Here is a 21,560-nt window from a genome sequence, read left to right on the forward strand (position 1 = left end):
CAGACTGCCTGAGCACATGGTCTCCCCTGCCAAGCAGCCCCTCCCATCCTCCAAGGATTTGATAAACAATCACAATTGCTTTCATGCTGCATGCACAATGTTTGCAAACTGTTAACCCCTCGTTGCCTTGAACTGCACACAGGGGTTACATTAGTATTATATCTACCTGTATATTTTGTCTGGAGGCTGTTGCAAAAGGAGGAAATAATGTCAAAATCCTGTGTATTTTGCTAATCTACCACTAGTGACCGGTGTTTCCCTCACTCTGTTGTGTTGCACTTCTACTCCTCAACAATGGAGGCAGCTGTGTTCATCCTAGGAATTGCGTTTAATAAAGATGACCTATCTGTACCAATGTGAAGCCATCTTGCTTTCTTTTTGCGCCTATTTATACCAATGAGGCAGTTTAGTTTATGCTTGAGTATTGTTACTTTTTCCAGTCTTTTGCTCCTCAGAACTGTCTTTCACAGACTGTTTCTACTCCTTGCTGTACTACCCTTGTGATCTACACTTCAAGCTGCAGCCCGGACTACTACTCTTCATTACCTAGCTGCTCCTGGATTATTCCATCTGGCCACCATATGCCAGCCGTATATACCAGTATCGTAACACATACCCTCTTAACACTCGACATCTGGACTTGCTCTTTTTTATTTTTAGTTCCATTCTGTTCTCAAGTCTTCTTTTCTTCTGGACAGGCTTCATCCGGGTATGTTTTTAGAACTTGAAAATAGGGCTGAGAATTTTGGTCCGGTATGGTGTCCACCTGTGTTGAGGGATGTTCACTACAGCTAGTTTGGTGGCAGAATCTCCCCTTGAGTTATCTCTGTTTTTTGTATCAGCCTTGGGGTGTGCATTGACTTTAACTATACTCATTGTTTGGGTAGCAGCAGGGTCTCCATCAGTTCCTGAATAGCCTGGAAGACTTACCATTAGATATTAGGAAATCTCTTGCTCTCCAGATCAGCCATAGTTGTGTGTATATGCCAAAAGCATAGCTGAAGTCATTATATATAGAGATGAGCGAGTACTATTCAAAACGGCCGTTTCAAATAGCTTGCACCCATAGGAATGAATGGAAGCGACCGGCACGCAGACTTTGTCGGCGACCAGCCGCTTAACCCCCTGCATGCCTGTGTCCATTCATTCCTATGGGTGCGTGCTATTTGAAACGGGAATTTCAAATAGCACTCGCTCATCTCTAATTATATACATTAGCCATCTTTCCCACAGCCATTTTGCACACATCAGCAAGTGATTTAAGTTCAGCTTCTTGAGCTGAAACATGTGAGGTTAATAGATTTATTTGTTTTACAGCATATCCAGTGTATAATTTGCCAAATTTACCAATCTGAGAGCCATCTACAAAGAACTCAAAAATAGGGTTAGCAATAGGTTCATCTTCAAACAAATAAAAGCCGGAGAATAAAATATGGAGTCAAAGTTACTCCATATTGAGGAAACTTGATCTCCCAATCGATCTACCACGCAATATCTTCTAAACTGGTAAGGCATCTACTCAAATCCTAAACAGATACAAGATTTCTAGACCATATACATGAACTTATCACACACTTTCTTGCAAATTATAGCATTCATTCAGTCACATACATAAATTCCTTTATATGTGCATTATAAACAAAAAAAGACATTAGAAAACAGATATGTGCCTTACTTCTAATTCACAGTCAGCACTGAAACAACAGATTTTCTTTTATAAATGTGTAGCTAAGACTCTAGTTTAGACCTTCCATTGTTTACTGTATTGTGAACTTTAAGTTGAGGAGTAAGGATGAGCGAATCGATTCTGCAGAAGTGCAATTTGATCTGAATTTCAGGAAATCTTCGAATTGCCAAGAATCCGGATTTTCTCACGCTTCAATGCATCAAATCACATTTTTTAATAAAATGGCTGATGCATGTTAGATCAAGGGGAAACTCTGAGAATGCAGGATCACCCATAATGCCAATTGAGCAGCTAATCAGCAGCCAGCCACCCTGGTGATGTCACAGCTTAATAAAAACCACGCCCATTTTAGGTGCAGTCATTTCACATCACTCTTACTGCAGGGACAGACATCAGCAGGAGCGCGGGACAGTGATAGAAAACAGAATTTCAGGGAAAGAGGATTGCTAGTAAAGGAAAAGTATAGGGAGCAAATCAAAGAAGAATTTGGGGTGGTCATTAACAGAAAGAAACTTAATAAACATTGCAGCCCTCACTGCTACTATACTGCTGCTCATTACTCATACCTGTGTTTTCAAGGTGGAACACACCAAGCCTTTTACAGCCAAAAACAGTGAATAATCATCCACTAATACCAACATTCAGCGGTTCTCATGCCTTTTTAAAGGCATTGAATAGTGGGGAAAGAAATTAGGGGCTTATTAACTATTGTTATCAGAGTATACTGGTGCTCATTACTCATACCTGTGTGTTCAAGTTGGAATACAGCAAGCCTTTTACAGTGCATTACAGCAAAAAACAGTGAATTATCATCCATGCTTACCTGCACTCACCTGTTCTGACTCGCAGTTACCAGTTATTCTAACTCTTATTTTAAAGGTGTTTAATAGCGGGGAAACAAATAAGGGGAAAATTATCCATTGTGTACAGAGTATACATTTACAGGCCATTCCTCAATACAGTTGTGACATAAATCAAGAATTCTTAGCCATCAATCTCTGCAGTTAGTGGCTATTCTAACACTTATTTAAAGGTGTTTATTAGTGGGGAAGCAGACAAGGGGCACATTAGCTGTTCTGTTCCAAGTCTAAAATTACAGACCATTTTGCAGTACAGTACTGCCAAAGGTGTTCATTATTGGTGAAAGAAATGAGGGGCTTATTTGCCATTCTCTTCAAAGTCAAAAATTACATGCCTTTCAGCCCTGTAAAAATTTCCTGTATTAATTAACAGTAATGTAGCAACAGGCCATGCAGGAGGGAGGGCCACAGGCCTAAATGTTTCTGGCTCAGGCACAGGTCATGGCAGAGTAAGGGGCCTTGGCAGCAGGGGACACTCACAGAGGCCTGAGCTCCCAGTGTCAAGTAGTGGTCGTCTCTTGACAATCAACCCAATGGTTGTAGACTGATTGACTCAGTCATCCACTTCATCCCAAGTCACATCAGACAACCCCAGCCAGGAGTCAGTGTGTTCGTCAAACACAACCCTTAGTTGGCATAGCCCGGGAGCAGGCCCTGTTCCTTCAGCTAGGGAAATACTTTATGCTGTGGGCTCAGATCCACTATTCAGTGAGGAAGACCTACTACAGGACAGTCAGAAGCTAGTACCCAGCCAAGATCTAGAGCAGACACCCGCCGCTTCATCCAGTAGGTGGGCAAGTAGCGATGAGCAGAGTGGGGTGGCAGCTGGTGTTTCGAGCATTCAAGCTCCTGCTTGACAGGAGGAGGATATTTGTAGCCTGCAGACATTAGTGTATGACGATGAAGCAATTGAGAGACAAATCATCTTTATCATGATCGGGAAGAGAGGGCGGCAGCATAAACATAAGGCAGCGGTGGAGGCAGCAGGGTGGCAGCAGTGGGAGGTCGGGAGCCAAAAGGGCCTGTGGTAGAACACCCGCTTTGCAGCAACCTATCTACCCAGAAAGCAGTGGTGCAGGGGTTGGCGGAGGCAGTCAGTTAGTGCGGAGTGTAGAGGGTAAAATCACCTACTCGGTGGTGTGGCAGTTTTTTGTTAAGCTGCCAAGGGAGGTAAACATGGCCATATGTTCAATCTGTGGGCAGAAGGTGAAGTGTGGATTGAGTGCCAATGTTGGCACCACAACCCTGTGTCAACATATGCAGCGGCACCATAAAGTGGCTTGGGAGAGCTGTGGCTACAATGTGGGGGTCCAGCCTGCCACAGGAACCATTGCATCACCCAGTGGCACACACCCCATTTCAGGCAGTCAAGGCTCCACCACCTCAATCAAAGGAAGCTGTGTGTCCTTCCCATCATCTTCTGGTCATGATGCTCCTGCTCTCCTAGGCAGTCTTTGCTTCAGCAATCGATCAGAGAATCTATATCTAAGAGGTAACAGTATGTGTGCACTCATCTATCAGTGCAGAAGCTGAACGTGCTTCTGTTCCAAGTTGCTAATGCTGAAGTCACTCTCTTTCCAATTGGCAGACTCTACACCTTTCACAGAACTGATGGTTTGTGCCGAGCTGAAGTTGAAAGTCCCAAGCTGTCATTTCTTTGCGAAAAAGGCAGTACCAGCCCTGCAAAAATATGTAGAACAGAAGGTGCGCCTGTCCTTGAGCCTGTCAGTATCTGCCAAATTGCACCGTAGCGCCGACGTGTGGAGCTGTAACTACTGTCAAGGCCAATAATGTGTATTTACGGCCCACTGGGTTAATATGACACACCAGCAACTTGGACAGGTGACGAAGCTTCAGCCTCCACTTTCTCACACCATTGGTCCTGCCTCATGCTCCACTGTGTCCACAGCCTCCATTGCAGGGACAACCCCCAGTGCTCCTCCAGCATACCACATGTGCAGGGCACAGTTCTATTACACTCTTCTACATCTTGTTTGTCTGAGCGAACGAAGTCAAACATGGGAGGAACTCCTCTGTGGTCTCAATCAAGAAATTGAATTCTGGATTTCTCCAAGAAAACTTAAAATCAGAACCATGGTGACCGACAATGGCAAAAACATGGTGTCAGTGCTGCATCAAGGAGGGCTGAGCCATGTGCCCTGCATGGTGCACGTGTTTAATCTGGTTGTCAAGTGTTTCCTTAAGTGTTCCAGCCATCTGCAAGACATCCTAAAAATGTAAAAAAAAAAACTTTGCATCCGCTTCAGCCACTCATACACAGCCAAGCACATCATCCTTGAGATGCAGTGGCAGAACAGTCTTCCACAACATATGCTGATATGTAATGTTTCCACAAATTGGAATTCAGCCCTCCATATGTTGGATTGACTATATGAACAGAGAAAAATCATAAACGGTTTCTTCTTGATACAAGTGGACACATGTACTCCCCTGTGTCACTTTAATATTAGCCAGTGGCAGCTCATGCGTGAAACCTGCCATTTGTTTGTTCCCTTTGAGGATGCAACTTTGTCAGTCAGTCGCCAGGACTATGGGATGAACACTGCTGCACCTCCACACTCTGCCACTGAGTGACTGTATGGTTTCCTCATGCTGCTGCAACCTCCACACTCTGCCACTGGGTGACTGTATGGGCTCTTTATGCTGCTGCCACCTCCACTCCGCCACTGGGTCTCTGCATGGCTTCCTAAGGCTGTTGCTACCTCTACAATGTATTGACTTGTCACTCTGTGGCCTACTCACACTGCTGCTACCACTGCACTCTGCCACTGGGTGACTGTATGAGCTCGTCACGCTGCTGTAACCGCCACTCTGCCATTGGGTCTCTGTATGACCTTATAAGACTGCTGAAATCTACACACTCTGCTACTGGGTCGCTGTATGGCCTCATAAGGCTGCTGCAACCTCCACACTCTGCCACTGGGTCACTGTATGGCCTCATAAGGCTGCTGCAACCTCCACACTCTGCCCACTGTATGGTCTCATAAGGCTGCTGCAACTGCCACACTCTGCCACTGGGCCATTGTATTGCCTCATAAGTCTATTGCTGCCTCCATATTGTATCAACTTGCCACTCTGTGGCCTACTCATGCTGCTGCCACCTCCTTACTCTGCCACTGGGTCACTGTATGACCTTATAAGGCTTCTGTAACCTCTACACTGGTCAGGTGATAAAGATTCTGCCTCCTCATTCTCACACCATTGGTCTTGCAATGTCTGCCTCAGCCTCCACTATAGGGACAACTCTCAGTCAAGAAATTGAATCCGGGCTTTCTCCAAGAGAATTTAAGCACTGTATGGCCTCATAAGTCTGCTGCAGTCTCCACACTCTGCCATTGGGTGACTGTATGGGCTCTTCATGCTGCTGCAATCTCCACTCTGCCATTGGGTCACTGTATGGCCTCATAAGACTACTGCAACCTTCACACTCTGCCACTGGGTCACTGTATGACCTTATAAAGCTGCTGAAATCTACACACTCTGCTATTGGGTCGCTGTATGGCCTCATAAGGCTTCTGTAACCTCCACACTGGACAGGTGATGAAGCTTCTACCTCGTTCTCACGCCATTGGTCTTGCAATGTCTGCCTCATCCTCCACTGTGTCCTCAGCCTCCACTACAGGCACAACTCCCAGTGCTGCTCCAGCACGCTATTCTACACCCCGTCTGCCTGGGCAAATTAAGTCACACAGAGGAGGAACTCCTCCATTGTCTCAGTCAAGAAATCGAATCCGTGCTTTCTCCAAGCGAATTTAAGCACTGTATGGCCTCATAAGGCTGCTGCAGCCTCCATATTGTGCTACTGTGTCCAAATAAGTTAGGTCTGCAGCGGTTCTAAAAGCGAAGCCTGTCATGTGCGTATCATACTCACTCACTGTATTGTTTGACTACCACAGCAGACTCCTCATGTGTTACTGCAAGGCAAATAGCTGGTTTTAACGTTACTCACAGCAAATCAATTCAGAAAGAAGCATATATTTTTGGGAAATCTGGAGAAGCGGCCGAATCAAATTTTCCAAAACTTCGCTCATCTCTAATGAGGTGAATTCAAAATCGCTACACAGGTCTGGGGAATCTCTTAAAAATATATCTAAACATACGTTCCTTACATGCCCCAAGCTCAACTTCATCTGAAGCCTTCAACCATTTACTGAATTGTTGAAACACTTTTCTTGGAGAAAAGTCACTCCACTTTTCAATATACAGACACACATTTTGTCACATCCTATCACTTTCTAGATGGTTGTTTTCATGCCTATAGGAGGACTTCTCTTGCCCAGTAGAGCACCCCTTCACTGCATCAGTGCCTTCTTTTGGTCTCACATTATCTATGACTGGAGTTTCTCTATTCTTGGGGTCAGCTTAATACTGCCTAGGCAAATTCTCCATGATTTTCCTAAATTCTCTTTCTAACGGTTATACACAACAGTACCTCACTGGTGCCCATTGGCTAACTAAGAACAGCTTTTTGTATAAGAGCCACAAAGGATGTGTTAGACGGCTATCGCTTAACCAAGTACAAAGTCTCCAACTAGAATCTCAAAGGACATCTTTCGGAACCTAGTGCTTAAATAAGTAAAAGGAAATGACATAGTAGCCCGGAACTTCTATTTTCTACTCTCTCACAACGTAGAAGAGACAGGGCGGTGGGGTAACTGTGAATGCAATCCACTCTACGTATCATCTTATTGAAGTCAAAATTTGTTCAATAGTTATAGGAGCCACTTTAGAAAATCTACAGTCATGGCCAAAAGTTTTGAGAATGACACAAATATTATATTTTCACATGATCTGCTGCCCTCTGGTTTTTCTGTGTGTTTGTCAGATGTTTTTATCACATACAGAAATAGAATTGCAATCATATTCTGAGTAACAAAAGCTTATAGTGACAGTTAGAATGAGTTAATGCAGCATTGCAATATTTGCAGTGTTGACCCTTCTTCTTCAGGACCTCTGCAATTCTCCCTGGCATGCTCTCAATCAACTTCTGGACCAAATCCTGACTGATAGCAGTCCATTCTTGCACAATCAATGCTTGCATTTTGTCAGAATTTGTAGGTTTTTGTTTGTCCACCCGTCTCTTGATGATTGACCACAAGATCTCAATGTGATTAAGATCTGGGGAGTTTCCAGGCCATGGACCCAAAATCTCTATGTTTTGTTCCCTGAGCCATTTAGTTATCACCTTTGCTTTATGGCAAGGTGCTCCATCATGCTGGAAAAGGCATTGTTGATGGCCAAACTGCTCTTGGACGGTTGGGAGAAGTTGATCTTGGAGGACATTCTGGTACCATTCTTTATTCATGGCTGTGTTTTTAGGCAAGACTGTGAGAGAGCCGATTCCCTTGGCTGAGAAGCAACCCCAAACATGAATGGTTTCAGGATGCTTTACAGTTGGCATGAGACAAGACTGGTGGTAGCGCTCACCTCATCTTCTCCGAATAAGCTGTTTTCCAGATGTCCCAAACAATTGAAAAGGGGATTCATCAGAGAAAATGACTTTACCCCAGTCCTCAGCAGTCACTCCCTGGACCTTCTGCAGAATATCAGTCCGTCCCTGATGTTTTTTCTGGAGAGAAGTGGCTTCTTTGCTGCCCTCCTTGAGACCAGGCCTTGCTCCAAGAGTCTCCACCTCACAGTGCGTGCAGATGCACTCACACCTGCCTGCTGCCATTCCTGAGCAAGCGCTGCACTGCTGGTAGCCCGATCCCGCAGCTGAAACACTTTTAAGAGACGGTCCTGGCGCTTGCTGGTCTTTCTTGGGCGCCCTGGAGCCTTTTTGCCAACAATGGAACCTCTCTCCTTGAAGTTCTTGATGATGCGATAGATTGTTGACTAAAGTGCAATCTTTCTAGCTGCGATACTCTTCCCTGTTAGGCCATTTTTGTGCAGTGCAATGATGACTGCACGTGTTTCTTTAGAGATAACCATGGTTACCAGAAGAGAAACAAGGATGCCAAGCACCAGCCTCCTTTTAAAGTGTCTAGTGGTGTCATTCTTACTTAATCATGACAGATTGAGCTCCAGCCCTGTCCACCAGTGTTAATGGAGCAATCACTGAAACGATGTTAGCTGGTCCTTTTAAGGCAGGGCTGCAATGATGTTGAAATGTGTTTTGGGGGATAAAGTTCATTTTCTAGGCAAATATTGACTTTGCAAGTAATTGCTGTTAAGCTGATCACTCTTTATAATATTCTAGTCTAGTCTAGTGAGGTTACATTGTATTTTGAAGCACTATAGGTAAAATGTTAAAACAGGATAAGCTGCAAAACTACCTCACGTAACCCCAGGTTTGTCAAAAATAAAGGACTGTAAAGTTTTATGCCTGGATAAAGGGAAAAGGACACTAAACCGCTTCAGGATTTACTGAAAAACTGCATCAAAAAATGCCAAAAAAATGTAGGCATGATTCCAGTCTAAATGTATTGTATTCTTGTTTTAATTGTCAATTGAATGAATTTACAAGAAATAAAAATAAAATGGCCCCTGTACATGCTGAGCTCTTTAAGTTTTAAGATGTGAATGGGGGTAAAACATTCTGGAATGAGTTCTGAGATGTTGGAGATAACAATTGATCAAAATATTTTCCATACATATATAGCTTCTCCGCTTTGTGAATCTTTTTTATGTACAACAAGATGTGATTTCCGAGTAAAACAATTCCCACATTCTGGGCATTAAAATGGCTTCTCCTTTGCGTGAATTTTTTGATGTTTATGAAGATTTGATTTCTGAACAAAACATTTATCACATTCTGAGCATGAATATGGCTTCTCTCCTGTGTGAATTCTTTTATGTTCAGCAAGATTTGATTTCTGAATAAAACATTTCCCACATTCTGCACATGAATATGGCTTCTCTCCTGTGTGAATTCTTTGATGTTTAACAAGACTTGATTGAAAGGTAAAACATTTCTCACATTCTGGGCATGAATATGGCTTCTCTCCTGTGTGAATCTTTCGATGGCCAACAAGATTTGTTTTACGATTAAAACATTTCCCACATTCTGAGCATGAATATGGTCTCTCTCCTGTGTGAATCATTTGATGTGTAACAAGATGTGATTTCCGAGTAAAACATTTCCCACATTCTTGGCATGAATATGGCTTCTCTCCTGTGTGAGTTCTCTGATGAATAACATCCCTTCTGCATTTTTCATTTTGCTTAACAGACTGTGATGAATTAGAAGAGAGATCTTTCTTCTGAAGAGCTGAGGGTATATCTGAGGTAATGACATGTTCTTCATATGGATCTTGTGTGATACCATGATCCTCTGCTTTATAATCTGTAGATATCAGATGTCCCTCTGAGCTCCTGGTACAGTCATCTGACAAGAAGAAAACTGATATTACTATTTTTGAATAACATAACCTTATAAGTATATTCCCCACTGAGCTGCTGCTGCCTGAGACGCTTCAATCAAGGTGAAGAAGTGAAGTCAGTGGCACAGGCAGCAAACGACGGCAGCGCGGCCTACTTCATTAGTATTCACTGTGCTGATGTGGAGGTCCGCACAAACTCACCGACACTAACTCTCTTAACGTGGGAGAGTGACCTCCTGTTGCCTCTGAAGAGAGATATCCCTAAGGGGCAATACTTGAGGTTATGTCATAATTGTACCACAGAATTTAAACATCAGGCTGAGGACCTGAGGTCTCCCTTCTTGGCCAGGGGGTTACACTGATTTTGTTTTAAGGAAGGCTTATCGGTTGCCTCTGTATGGTGATCACACTCAACTTTTAGTACCCAAACACACTGTCCCTTCTAAGGGTCAGATTCGACTTGTTGCCACCTTTGATGGGGTGGCTGATCAAGTTAGATGTATCATCTCCCAACATTGGAACATTCTACAGATTGAACAGGACATTGCACCTCACCTCATCAGATTTCTTACTGGCCAAGCGGGATTTTCTACCTCCCATTTATTTCCCTCACCATAAATAACATACTGTTGCGGCAGAAATATCCGCGACCGTTTGATTATAGTCATTAGGTTGAAACCTCAGTTGTCACTTGTTGGCTCCCATCCAGAACCACAGGTTGTTTCCTTTGTAGTGTATGTATTGCATGCTTCACTATCTTGTGTGGGAAATCTTTTGCCAGTAATGTTACGGGCACTGTATACGTCATTTGTTCGTTTATCAACTGTCGTTCAAAGGGTGTTGTGTACAAGGCAACCTGTGATTGTGGTTTGCCGTATTCGTTAATTTCAATGGCATGTAGCGGAACACCTGGGAGACATTCACCATGGTCGAGATACTCCTATCGCTTAACATATTCGGATGGTTTAATATGGCGACTCCTCTGGGTTGAAATTAATGGGCATTGACTTGATTAAACCCCCAGTGGGGAGAGGGGATTGGGATCCCCTGGTTACACAGGCTGAGACAAGGTGGATTTTCCCTCTTAGGACAGTTAAACCGCTAGGACTTAATGAACATCTGAGCTTCACATAATTTATTTAACACACCTAGTTCATAATGTCTTTGCTGGGTATTTACATGTATAGATTTGTTAACGGGCTCTTTTATTGTTTGTTGTATTGTGCTGAGTAAACCTTGCCTGTATTTTATTTTTCCTGTTAAATACCTTTTTAATTGCACATGCTGTATCTGCTGTTTGTGTTTGTTCACATGAGTTTTTCTGAGGTTTGGTATGATATTTGTACTCTCGTGCCCTGTTGGTGGGTAGTGGGCATTTTTGTTAGTAGAAGTTGATAGTTCACTGGTCCACCGTGGAATTTTACTCATATCATTGTTTACATTGGTGGTTCAATGTTATGAGATATGTTTACCTGATATACTTACCTATCCAGGCTCCGATGTCTGTTTATGTGCACAGGCTCTATATGTGGTATTCGAGCGTGCAGACTGTGTCTCTTACGTCATGCGCAGCCTCCTGTCTTCAGCGTGCGCACGCCGAGAGGGTTTAAATTTCTTATGGAAGTAGCGTCCGGTGTAGGGATGGTCACACATCAGCTGTATACCTGCTGGCACTCCGGGGTTACTATTTAGCACTACCTGTGCTTTATGTTACACTTTACTGCTTTACACCTTTGCTCTCACTTTCTGTTATGACCTATACCTTGAGTTGAACTAATTTGGAGATTGTGATCTGAATGTGAGTAGTAGATGTGTCTGTTGATAACCTGAAACACAGTTTCTTTGGATAATCCAAAATATTATTAACAATAATACCTTATAACGTGCCCAACAGTTTCTTTGGATTGTCATTCAGAATAATACTGTAGGATGCCATAAATCTTACTGTATTACACCGCATACACACAATAGAATCCAAACCACATCTGCTGGATTTCCCAGCCTGAACTCATGGCGGATCTGCTGTCCCATACAGTATGTAGTAGGGTCTGTGGAGTCACCAGGAAGCAGGGACTCCTAGCGTCATAGATCACTAAGATACGGGAAGTCCTGGTGTGTGGACAGAGTTCAGGCTGGGAAATGTGACTGATGTACAGACCAGATTTTCTAGTCCGGATTCCATAGTGTGATTGGGGTCTAAGGTGAGATTTACACAGTGACATTTGTAGAAGCTGCTTCAGGAATTCAGAAGAAGTTTTCCGCTTTACCAAATCAGCCCCCGAATCTCCATCAGATTCCTTACTGTCCAGGCGGGATTTTCCACCTCCCATTTATTTCCATAGAGCTCTGAGGTGGAATCTGCCTGAAGATCGAGCAGGAGGATTATTTTTCCGCCACCTGAAATAATCTGCTATATAATTCTGGTAAATTCTTTCCCTTCACGAGGACTGACAGCCGGTGAGGAAGAAATTTACTTAGTTCACATAGATGTCAAGTCCATATTCCTGCTGTACGGTCTATTCTATACTACATTTATTACCCCCTATAGCGGTATCACATTTATATTCATGTATTATTAGTATTTTACCTGAATCGGGGAACAACAAATAGTCTAAACAATGTCTGAATAGAATCAGTGACCCTTCTGTGCTTTATATAGTGGTGACTCCTCACCTGGGCGGGTCCCTGTAGGAATGTCCTCCTCACACTCCTCATCACCACTCACATAGGGCTCTTCCTTTATTGTTACAGCGATAACATTGTTCAGCTCTTTATTCTGAAGCTGTGAAATAAATATTGTAAGTCAGCAACGAGGGGAAGACACAAGGACTTCACAGCCCGTCTACACATCATAGGGAATATCTCCATCTACCATGTTTCTCCCTGAAAATAAGACAGGGTCTTATACTATTTTTTACTCCGAAAGATGGGTTAGGGCTTATTTTCGGGGAATTTCTTATTTTTTCCCATGAGCAACAATCCACTCACTCGACCCCTTACAGTCAAAATTTTTTTTGAGGGGACAAGTGCTAATAGTGGATGGGTTCTCACACACAGATCTGCATCACTCCCGTCTCAGGCCCCTTGCCATTACAGCAGCGTTCCACTGCAGCCAAGTGTAGCAGTTGGCTGCCCCTGTTGACCAGAGGCAGCCACAATGGATTGATGCCAGCAGAACTACCCCATCTGTGTGTGAGAAACCAGGACTAACCCTTATTGTTGTGGAGAACTCTCTCACTAGTGCCATCTTGTACAGATAGCCTCATTAAAGCCAATGTGCAATTCTATTGGGGGTGTCTGACTTATTGACCACAACGACTTCAAAGCCCGTCTACACATCATAGGAAATATCTCCATCTACCTGATCATCCTGTGGAAGAAGAGGACTGGGACATCTCTCTGGTGTTGTCCTCTTACTGGATCTACCTGTAGGAAACACAGACAGGGACTGAATTAATTCTATACATACAAATAATGGAAGTCCATGTGTATATAGCCATGTCTATTACCTGCTGATGTGAGGGGCTGCTGGTTCTCCATCATCACCTCCTTGTACAGATCCTTGTGTCCTTCTAAATACTCCCACTCCTCCATGGAGAAATAAACAGCGACATCCTGACACCTTATAGGAACCTGACAACACAATGATACAGTCATCACCCCGACCCCTCCAGTTACTGTATAATGTCCCAGCATTCCCAGCAGTGTCACCTCTCCAGTCAGCAGCTCCAGCATCTTGTTAGTGATTTGAAGGATCTTGCGTCCATTGATCTCCTCCTGTATCAGGGGGTAGGGTGGAGGCTCCGGGATTGGGCTCAGGGTTCCTCCATATCCATCATACACAGGAGCCTGACAGCGCCCACTAGAGGTCTTCTTCACTACTGTGTAATCCTGGTTATGAGGAGACACATTCATAAATCTCACTACATACATGTCCAGAGTCCATCACCTCTCCAGTCATATCATCTGTTATTACTATAGATAAGAATGATGTCATGATGACATCATCAGAATCTCTCACCTCTCCAGTAAGCTGGTAGATGATCTCTAGGGTGAGATTTAATAGACTTTCCACCATCTTGTTCCTGTCTCTTTCCATCCTTGATGGATCAATCAGGAAAATTCTCTTATATAGAAGATACTGAGAGGATTCTATATTGTAGGAACCTGAATGGAGAGAAGATGAGACAATGTAATCACTACACGGAATCCCATGGAATAAATAGGATTAGTAGGGAGTATAAGGGGGGCTTCTGGTTCAGGCTCTAGTATGTGAAGGTACCTGGCACATTCCTCCTCTCTGCACAGTATCAGACTCTTCTCCTCCACTAACCTGTAATGTAGAACGAGTGTGCTACACCGGGGAGACATACCTAGGCTGGTACAGGACATATATATGGAGCGATGACAATTGACAAGATGGCGCTGAGTTCCTCTACAGCTTTTTCTACTACTAGTGATGGTTACACCATGGACTTCTTTTAGCTGCATACAGTATATGTACCAAAATCTGTATATATAATGTATGTACCTGTATATATATATATATATATATATATATATATATATATATATATAATGTATGTACCGATAGCTGTACACATAGTGTATGTAAGGGTAGCTGTATGCATACTAAGATCTGTATATAGTGTATGGAGCTCTGTAGTAGTGGCATCTTGAACTGTAGCCCCAGTCACATAAATAGCAGCAGTGATGCTTCCGGCCATATATTTTATCTAAGGCTTCCAGTAGCTGATACATGTGATGGGCCGGGGTCCGGGGGTCAGAGCCTAAGCCATGTGACATTGAGGGGCTGCACACAAGTCATCACTAGTAATTACCTTCACATGTGGACAAGGCCATTAAGTCTGATTCTAAAGGGGTTAATAATAATCCTGTCAGGACTGTGAGCGACCACCATATACCTGTACAGTAACCGTGGTAACAGGACCTGTGATGATGTCACATGTGTGGGAGGAGTCAACGAGTCACATGATCAGGGCCTGCTGTTATGCCTTCATAGGCTAAAGGACCTTCAGTGAAGTCACAGTCACATGACCAGTTGTTAAGGTCTATTCTGAACAAGCAAAAATTGTGTGTGATGTGTATGTAGAGGAGCCGTCTGTATGTGACTTGTATGTAGTGGAGCTGTCGGAGTGTGACGTGTATGTAGCTGAGCCATCTGTGTGTGATGTGTATGTAGAGGAGCCGTCTGTGTGTGGCTTGTATGTAGTTGAGCTGTGTGTGACGTGTATGTAGTGGAGTTGTCTATGTGTGATGTGTATATAGTGGAGCTGTGTGTGTGTGTGTGACGTGTATATAGTGGAGCTGTCTGTGTGTGACGTGTATGTAGTGGAGCTGTCTGTGTATGATGTGTATGTAAGGAGCCGTCTGTGTGTGATTTGTATGTAGTGGAGCTGTGTGTGACGTGTATGTAGCAGAGCTGTCTGTGTGTGACGTGTATATAGTGGAGCTGTCTGTGTGTGACGTGTATATAGTGGAGCTGTCTGTGTGTGATGTGTATATAGTGGAGCTGTCTGTATGTGACATGTATGTAGCAGAACTGTACGTGTATGTAGCAGAGCCGTCTGTGTGTGATGTGTATGTAGAGGAGCCATCTGTGTGTGACGTGTATGTAGTGGAGCTGTCTGTGTGTGATGTGTATGTAGCGGAGCCATCTGTGTGTGACATGTATATAGTGGAGCTGTGTGTGTGTGTGAAGTGTATATAGTGGAGCTGTCTGTGTGTGACGTGTATATAGTGGAGCTGTCTGTGTGTGACGTGCATGTAGCACAGCTGTCTGTGTGTGACGTGTATATAGCGGAGCTGTCTGTGTGTGACGTGTATATAGTGGAGCTGTCTGTATGTGACATGTACAGTCCTATGAAAAAGTTTGGGCACCCCTATTAATCTTAATAATTTTTAGTTCTAAATATTTTGGTATTTGCAACAGCCATTTCAGTTTGATATATCTAATAACTGATGGACACAGTAATATTTCAGGATTGAAATGAGGTTTATTGTACTAACAGAAAATGCGCAATATGCATTAAACCAAAATTTGACCGGTGCAAAAGTATGGGCACCTCAACAGAAAAGTGACATTAATATTTAGTACATCCTCCTTTTGCAAAGATAACAGCCTCTAGTCGCTTCCTGTAGCTTTTAATCAGTTCCTGGATCCTGGATAAAGGTATTTTGGACAAACAATTCAAGTTCAGTTAAGTTAGATGGTCGCCGAGCATGGACAGCCCGCTTCAAATCATCCCACAGATGTTCAATGATATTCAGGTCTGGGGACTGGGATGGCCATTCCAGAACATTGTAATTGTTCCTCTGCATGAATGCCTGAGGATTTGGAGCGGTGTTTTGGATCATTGTCTTGCTGAAATATCCATCCCCGGCGTAACTTCAACTTCGTCACTGATTCTTGAACATTATTCTCAAGAATCTGCTGATACTGAGTGGAATCCATGCGACCCTCAACTTTAACAAGATTCCCGATGCCGGCATTGGCCATACAGCCCCAAAGCATGATGGAACCTCCACCAAATTTTACAGTGGGTAGCATGTGTTTTTCTTGGAATGCTGTTTCTTTTTGGACGCCATGCATAACGCCTTTTTTTTATAACCAAACAACTCAATTTTTGTTTCCAAAATGAAGCTGCCTTGTCCAAATGTGCTTTTTCATACCTCAGGCAACTCTATTTGTGGCGTACGTGCAGAAACGGCTTCTTTCTCATCACTCTCCCATACAGCTTCTATTTGTGCAAAGTGCGCTGTATAGTTGACCGATGCACAGTGACACCATCTGCAGCAAGATGATGCTGCAGCTCTTTGGAGGTGGACTGTGGATTGTCCTTGACTGTTCTCACCATTCTTCTTCTCTGCCTTTCTGATATTTTTCTTGGCCTGCCACTTCTGGGTTTAACAAGAACTGTCCCTGTGGTCTTCCATTTCCTTACTATGTTCCTCACAGTGGAAACTGACAGGTTAAATCTCTGAGACAGCTTTTTGTATCCTTCCGCTGAACAACTATGTTGAACAATCTTTGTTTTCAGATCATTTGAGAGTTGTTTTGAGTAGCCCATGATGCCACTCTTCAGAGGAGATTCAAATAGTAGAACAACTTGCAATTGGCCACCTTAAATACCTTTTCTCATGATTGGATACACCTGGCTATGAAGTTCAAAGCTCACTGAGGTTACAAAACCAATTTTGTGCTTCAGTAAGTCAGTAAAAAGTAGTTAGGAGTATTCAAATCAATAAAATGATAAGGGTGCCCATACTTTTGCACCGGTCAAATTTTGGTTTAATGCATATTGCGCATTTTCTGTTAGTACAATAAACCTCATTTCATTCCTGAAATATTACTGTGTCCATCAGTTATTAGATATATCAAACTGAAATGGCTGTTGCAAACACCAAAATATTTAGAACTAAAAATGATTAAGATTAATAGGGGTGCCCAAACTTTTTCATAGGACTGTATGTAGCAGAGCCGTCTGTGTGTGATGTGTATGTAGAGGAGCCATCTGTGTGTGACGTGTATGTAGTGGAGCTGTCTGTGTGTGATATGTATGTAGCGGAGCCATCTGTGTGTGACGTGTATATAGTGGAGCTGTGTGTGTGTGACGTGTATATAGTGGAGCTGTCTGTGTGTGACATGTACAGGGTGGCCAGCGCCGCACCTCCCATGAGGCGACCTGAAGCGACCGCTTCAGGCGGCACTATGCCAGGGCCCCGGGGAGGGCGGCATTTTTGCTGACCTAAGCCAGTCCAGGACAAGCTCTCCTGGACTGGCTTAGGGTCACAGTCACTGAGCGGTGGATTGGGGAGGCCGCTGGAGCAGTGCTGCTCCAGCGGTCGCCCCTCACGCTCAGGCAGAGAGCAGGTCCTCTCTCTGCCTGCTGAAGACGCTCGCTCCCCCTTCCGCTCGGCCCTAACCCCTCCACTCCGCCCCCTCCTCCAGGGAGGGTGGGGCGGCTTTCTGGCATCCGACTCAGGCGGCAGAAACCCATGGTTCACCCCTGAGGGTGGCCATAATATAACCTCAGATGTTTTGGAGTCATGTGCAGGCTGACCCAATGGACGGAATTGCCTGAAAATTTGTATGTGTGCTTGATGCATGGGGAAATGGACGGCATGAAAAAAAAATCAAATAAAAAATCAACCCTAAAAATCATCACCAACTGCTTCCTCGTGACAATGACACCTGCATGACATTTGCATTAAAGGGGCTCTATCACTAGGAAAAGTCATTTTAACTAATCACACCTTTGCATAGGTTTTAGAAAGTCTATTCCACACCTACCTTTAGTATGTAGATTGCCTCAGTGGTTTCTGAATAAGTCTGTTTTTACTCATATGCTAATTAGACTGGTGCACGATAGATCGTGCACACCTTTCCCTGTTGCTTTCTATGGGAGACTGCTGCTGCTGATGATGATGATGACTCAGCTTCCTGTTTGCTTCACACACATAGAAGATAATAGGAGAAAGGAGGCTTCTGGGAACTTCCTGAGCTGGCTGGAGGCTCATTATCATATGAATAAAAACGGACTTATTCAGACACCACTGAGGCAATCTACATACTATAGGTAGGTGTGAAGTAGCATTTCTAAAGCCTATGCAAGCATGTGATTAGTTAAAAATGACTTTTCCCAGTGATAGAGCCCCTTTAATGTTTCTGGCCAGAATGGAAGTGGATACCAATTGGCCATGGAATCTCCTGTGAAGCAACAAAGCGCATATTTTCCTGAATGGAACGGTCAACACACAGAACTGTCGCATATGGGCCACCGAAAACCCACGTGCACTCGAGGGGGTTCCGCTGCATTCGCCCAAGGTGACCGTTTGGTGTGGGTTCACCTCATCATTCATGATCGGACCATTCTTTTTCGAAGATTTGGGCCCAACTGGGGTTGCCACCTGTTCCGTCACAGCAGCGAGGTAGCGGACAATGCTGGAAACAGTGGTCGTTCCCCAACTCCAACAGTGGCAGTGTCTGCAGACGATCACCTTCATGCAGGATGGAGCCCCTCCTCACATCGCTAATCCTGTGAAGAACGCTCTTCATGCACATTTTCCCGATGACAGGATTTTGAGCCGCTCATTCCCTACAGCGTGGCCACCGTGCTCTCTGAATTTCACTCCTTGTGATTTCTGGTTGTGGGGACACTTGAAGGAGCGTGTTTATCGGGGGAATGTCGAAACCCTGCCTGACCTCAAAGACCGCATCACGTTGGAAGTGCACAGCATCTCACGCCATGCTCACCATGCATGATGGCGGCCACATTGAACAGTCATGCTAGTCGGTGGTCCAAACGGGACATCCCCAAGTATCGACAGATGGGTTTTGCACCACGCACTCACTGTACAGCGCCACATTATCCCCTGGTGGGGAGTTTTTGTATTAATTTTTTTTTTATTTTCATGCCGTCCATTTCCCCATGCCTTGATTAGCACACATACAAATTTTCAGGCAATTCCATCCATTGGGTCAGCCTGCACACGACTCCAAACACCTGAGGTTATTTTATGGCCACCCTGTATGTAGCAGAGCTGTCTGTGTGTAATGTGTATGTAGCGGAGCCGTCTGTGTGTGACTTGTATATAGCTGAGCCGTCTGTGTGTGACGTGTATGTAGAGGAGCCGTCTGTGTGTGACGTGTATGTAGAGGAGCTGTATGTGTGTGACGTGTATGTAGCAGAGCTGTCTGTGTGTGACGTGTATGTAGCAGAGCTGTCTGTGTGTGACGTGTATGTAGCAGAGCTGTCTGTGTGTGACGTGTATGTAGTCGAGCTGTCTGTGTGTGATGTGTATGTATAGGAGCTGCCTGTGTGTGACGTGTATGTAGCAGAGCTGTGTGTGCGATGTGTATGTAGCAAAGCTGTGTGTGTGATGTGTATGTAGCACACCTGTGTGTGTGATGTGTATGTAGTAGAGCTGCCTGTGTGTGACATGTATGTAGCAGAGGTGTGTGTGTGATGTGTATGTAGCAGAGCTGTGTGTGTGATGTGTATGTAGCAGAGCTGTGTGTGATGTGTATGTAGCAGAGCTGTCTGTGTGTGACGTGTATGTAGCAGAGCTGTCTGCGTGATGTGTATGTAGAAGAGCTGTCTGTGTGTGACGTGTATGCACCATAAATATATCTTCCTTGTTCCTGCTCCTCCCCCATTGCTCCTTCCATATATAATTTCACCCACAATCTTTTCTTGCTATCTCTGGGTGACATCCTCACAATGCTTCCCCTGCTGTGCTCTCCTATGGTGGAGATTTTGGCTTTTTCCTGTCTGACAATTGCTACTTTGCAGTGCACGCTGTCTGTCATATGCCGATCACCAGGACCCGCCACCATCTTTATGATCACCTGGATCCTGCACTTCACCCCCACTTAACATAATAGGCTCAACATCCCAATTGACTCAAACTACCCTTCTGCTATCCCGATCCACCGCCTTTGGGCTCTCAGTGGTCCTCCTCTGCCACTCACACAGGGGGACACGCACTGGACTTTGTCATGCTTCAAGGGTTACAGAGCCACTCCAAGGAAGACTCCACCAGTTATAAAGAAGCAGCTCAACCTCTAGAATTCCCTCAAGTCTTCATTTCTTCTCTTCAACCTTTCCCTAACTACAGGTGACTTCCCTTACACGCTACTGTCACGTTCGTCCTTAATAAACCCTCCTTCGATCCTTCCTCTTCTGCCCGACCTCACTGCTTCTGTTCGCTTCCTGGAACAATACATCCACGTTGAACTCTCCTCCTGTCTCTAGTCCAACTTACTCTGTGACACATTACAGTCCGTCTGACCCCATCGCTCCGTCACACACTATGTATCTTATCCTGCAAACTTCACAATCAATCCCTCGACAACCCCTGCCGCCTCCAACTCAAGAACATTCATCAAATCTGCTCCTTCCTCAAACCGGATACTAGAAAAATGCTGGTCCACGTCCTCATAATCTCCCAATTACATCGCCCTCCTACACGGCATCCCAGAAAATGCCCCCCATCTAGTCTGGACTACACTCTGCCACTTGCTTAATCTAGTTTTTCCATCAGCCACCCCCCCTCTGTCAATCCCTTCACTGACAACCCATCACCTAGTGAATAAAGTTTAAAATAATGACGCTGACATACAAAGCCACCCACAACCTGCCCCCTCCTGCCCCACTCTGACCGAATCTCCCGCTACCTGCCCACACGTAACCTCTGATCCTCTCTAAACCTCCTACTCCGCTCTGATCCACATTTTACAAAATTGTCTCCAAGATTTCTCCCGTGCTTCCCCAATACTCTGGAACTCCTTACCAAGACACATAAGACTGACCCCCACAATCACAGAATTCAAGAAGGCCCTGAAGACTCCGCTATTCAATAACATCACTGCCACCAACTGACCAGCTGCTACCCCACCTACTTCCACCATCTTCTTTCCCTTATAGATTTTAAGCCCCTGAGGGCAGGACCATTGATAACACTGTACCAGTGACGCTAGGTTCACACCTGCGTTTGGGGTCTCCGTTCTATGGTTTCCGTCTTCTGCATGCCAGAAGACGGAAACCATAGACCGGGTCCGGCCGTGAGCGGCGGTGAGCGTTTTATGCTCTCCGCCGCGAAACCGGATTTTTTTATCCGGACACAGAGTACTGCATGTCCGACTCT

General features: G+C 44.5%; 1 protein-coding gene across 1 annotated transcript in view; it reads right to left on the reverse strand.

The window, feature by feature from the left end:
* Positions 1-9,057: 9,057 nt before the first annotated feature.
* The window catches only part of LOC142195170 (uncharacterized), a 215,400-nt gene continuing 202,897 nt past the window's right edge, over positions 9,058-21,560 (reverse strand). Inside the window, exon 11 of the mRNA XM_075264778.1 lies at positions 9,058-9,598. Within this exon, the coding sequence (XP_075120879.1) occupies positions 9,246-9,598 (353 nt within the window). The 3' untranslated portion in view covers positions 9,058-9,245. The remainder of the gene's footprint in view (positions 9,599-21,560) is intronic.

Source organism: Leptodactylus fuscus, chromosome 1, assembly GCF_031893055.1.
Source record: "Leptodactylus fuscus isolate aLepFus1 chromosome 1, aLepFus1.hap2, whole genome shotgun sequence".
Classification (NCBI taxonomy): domain Eukaryota; kingdom Metazoa; phylum Chordata; class Amphibia; order Anura; family Leptodactylidae; genus Leptodactylus; species Leptodactylus fuscus.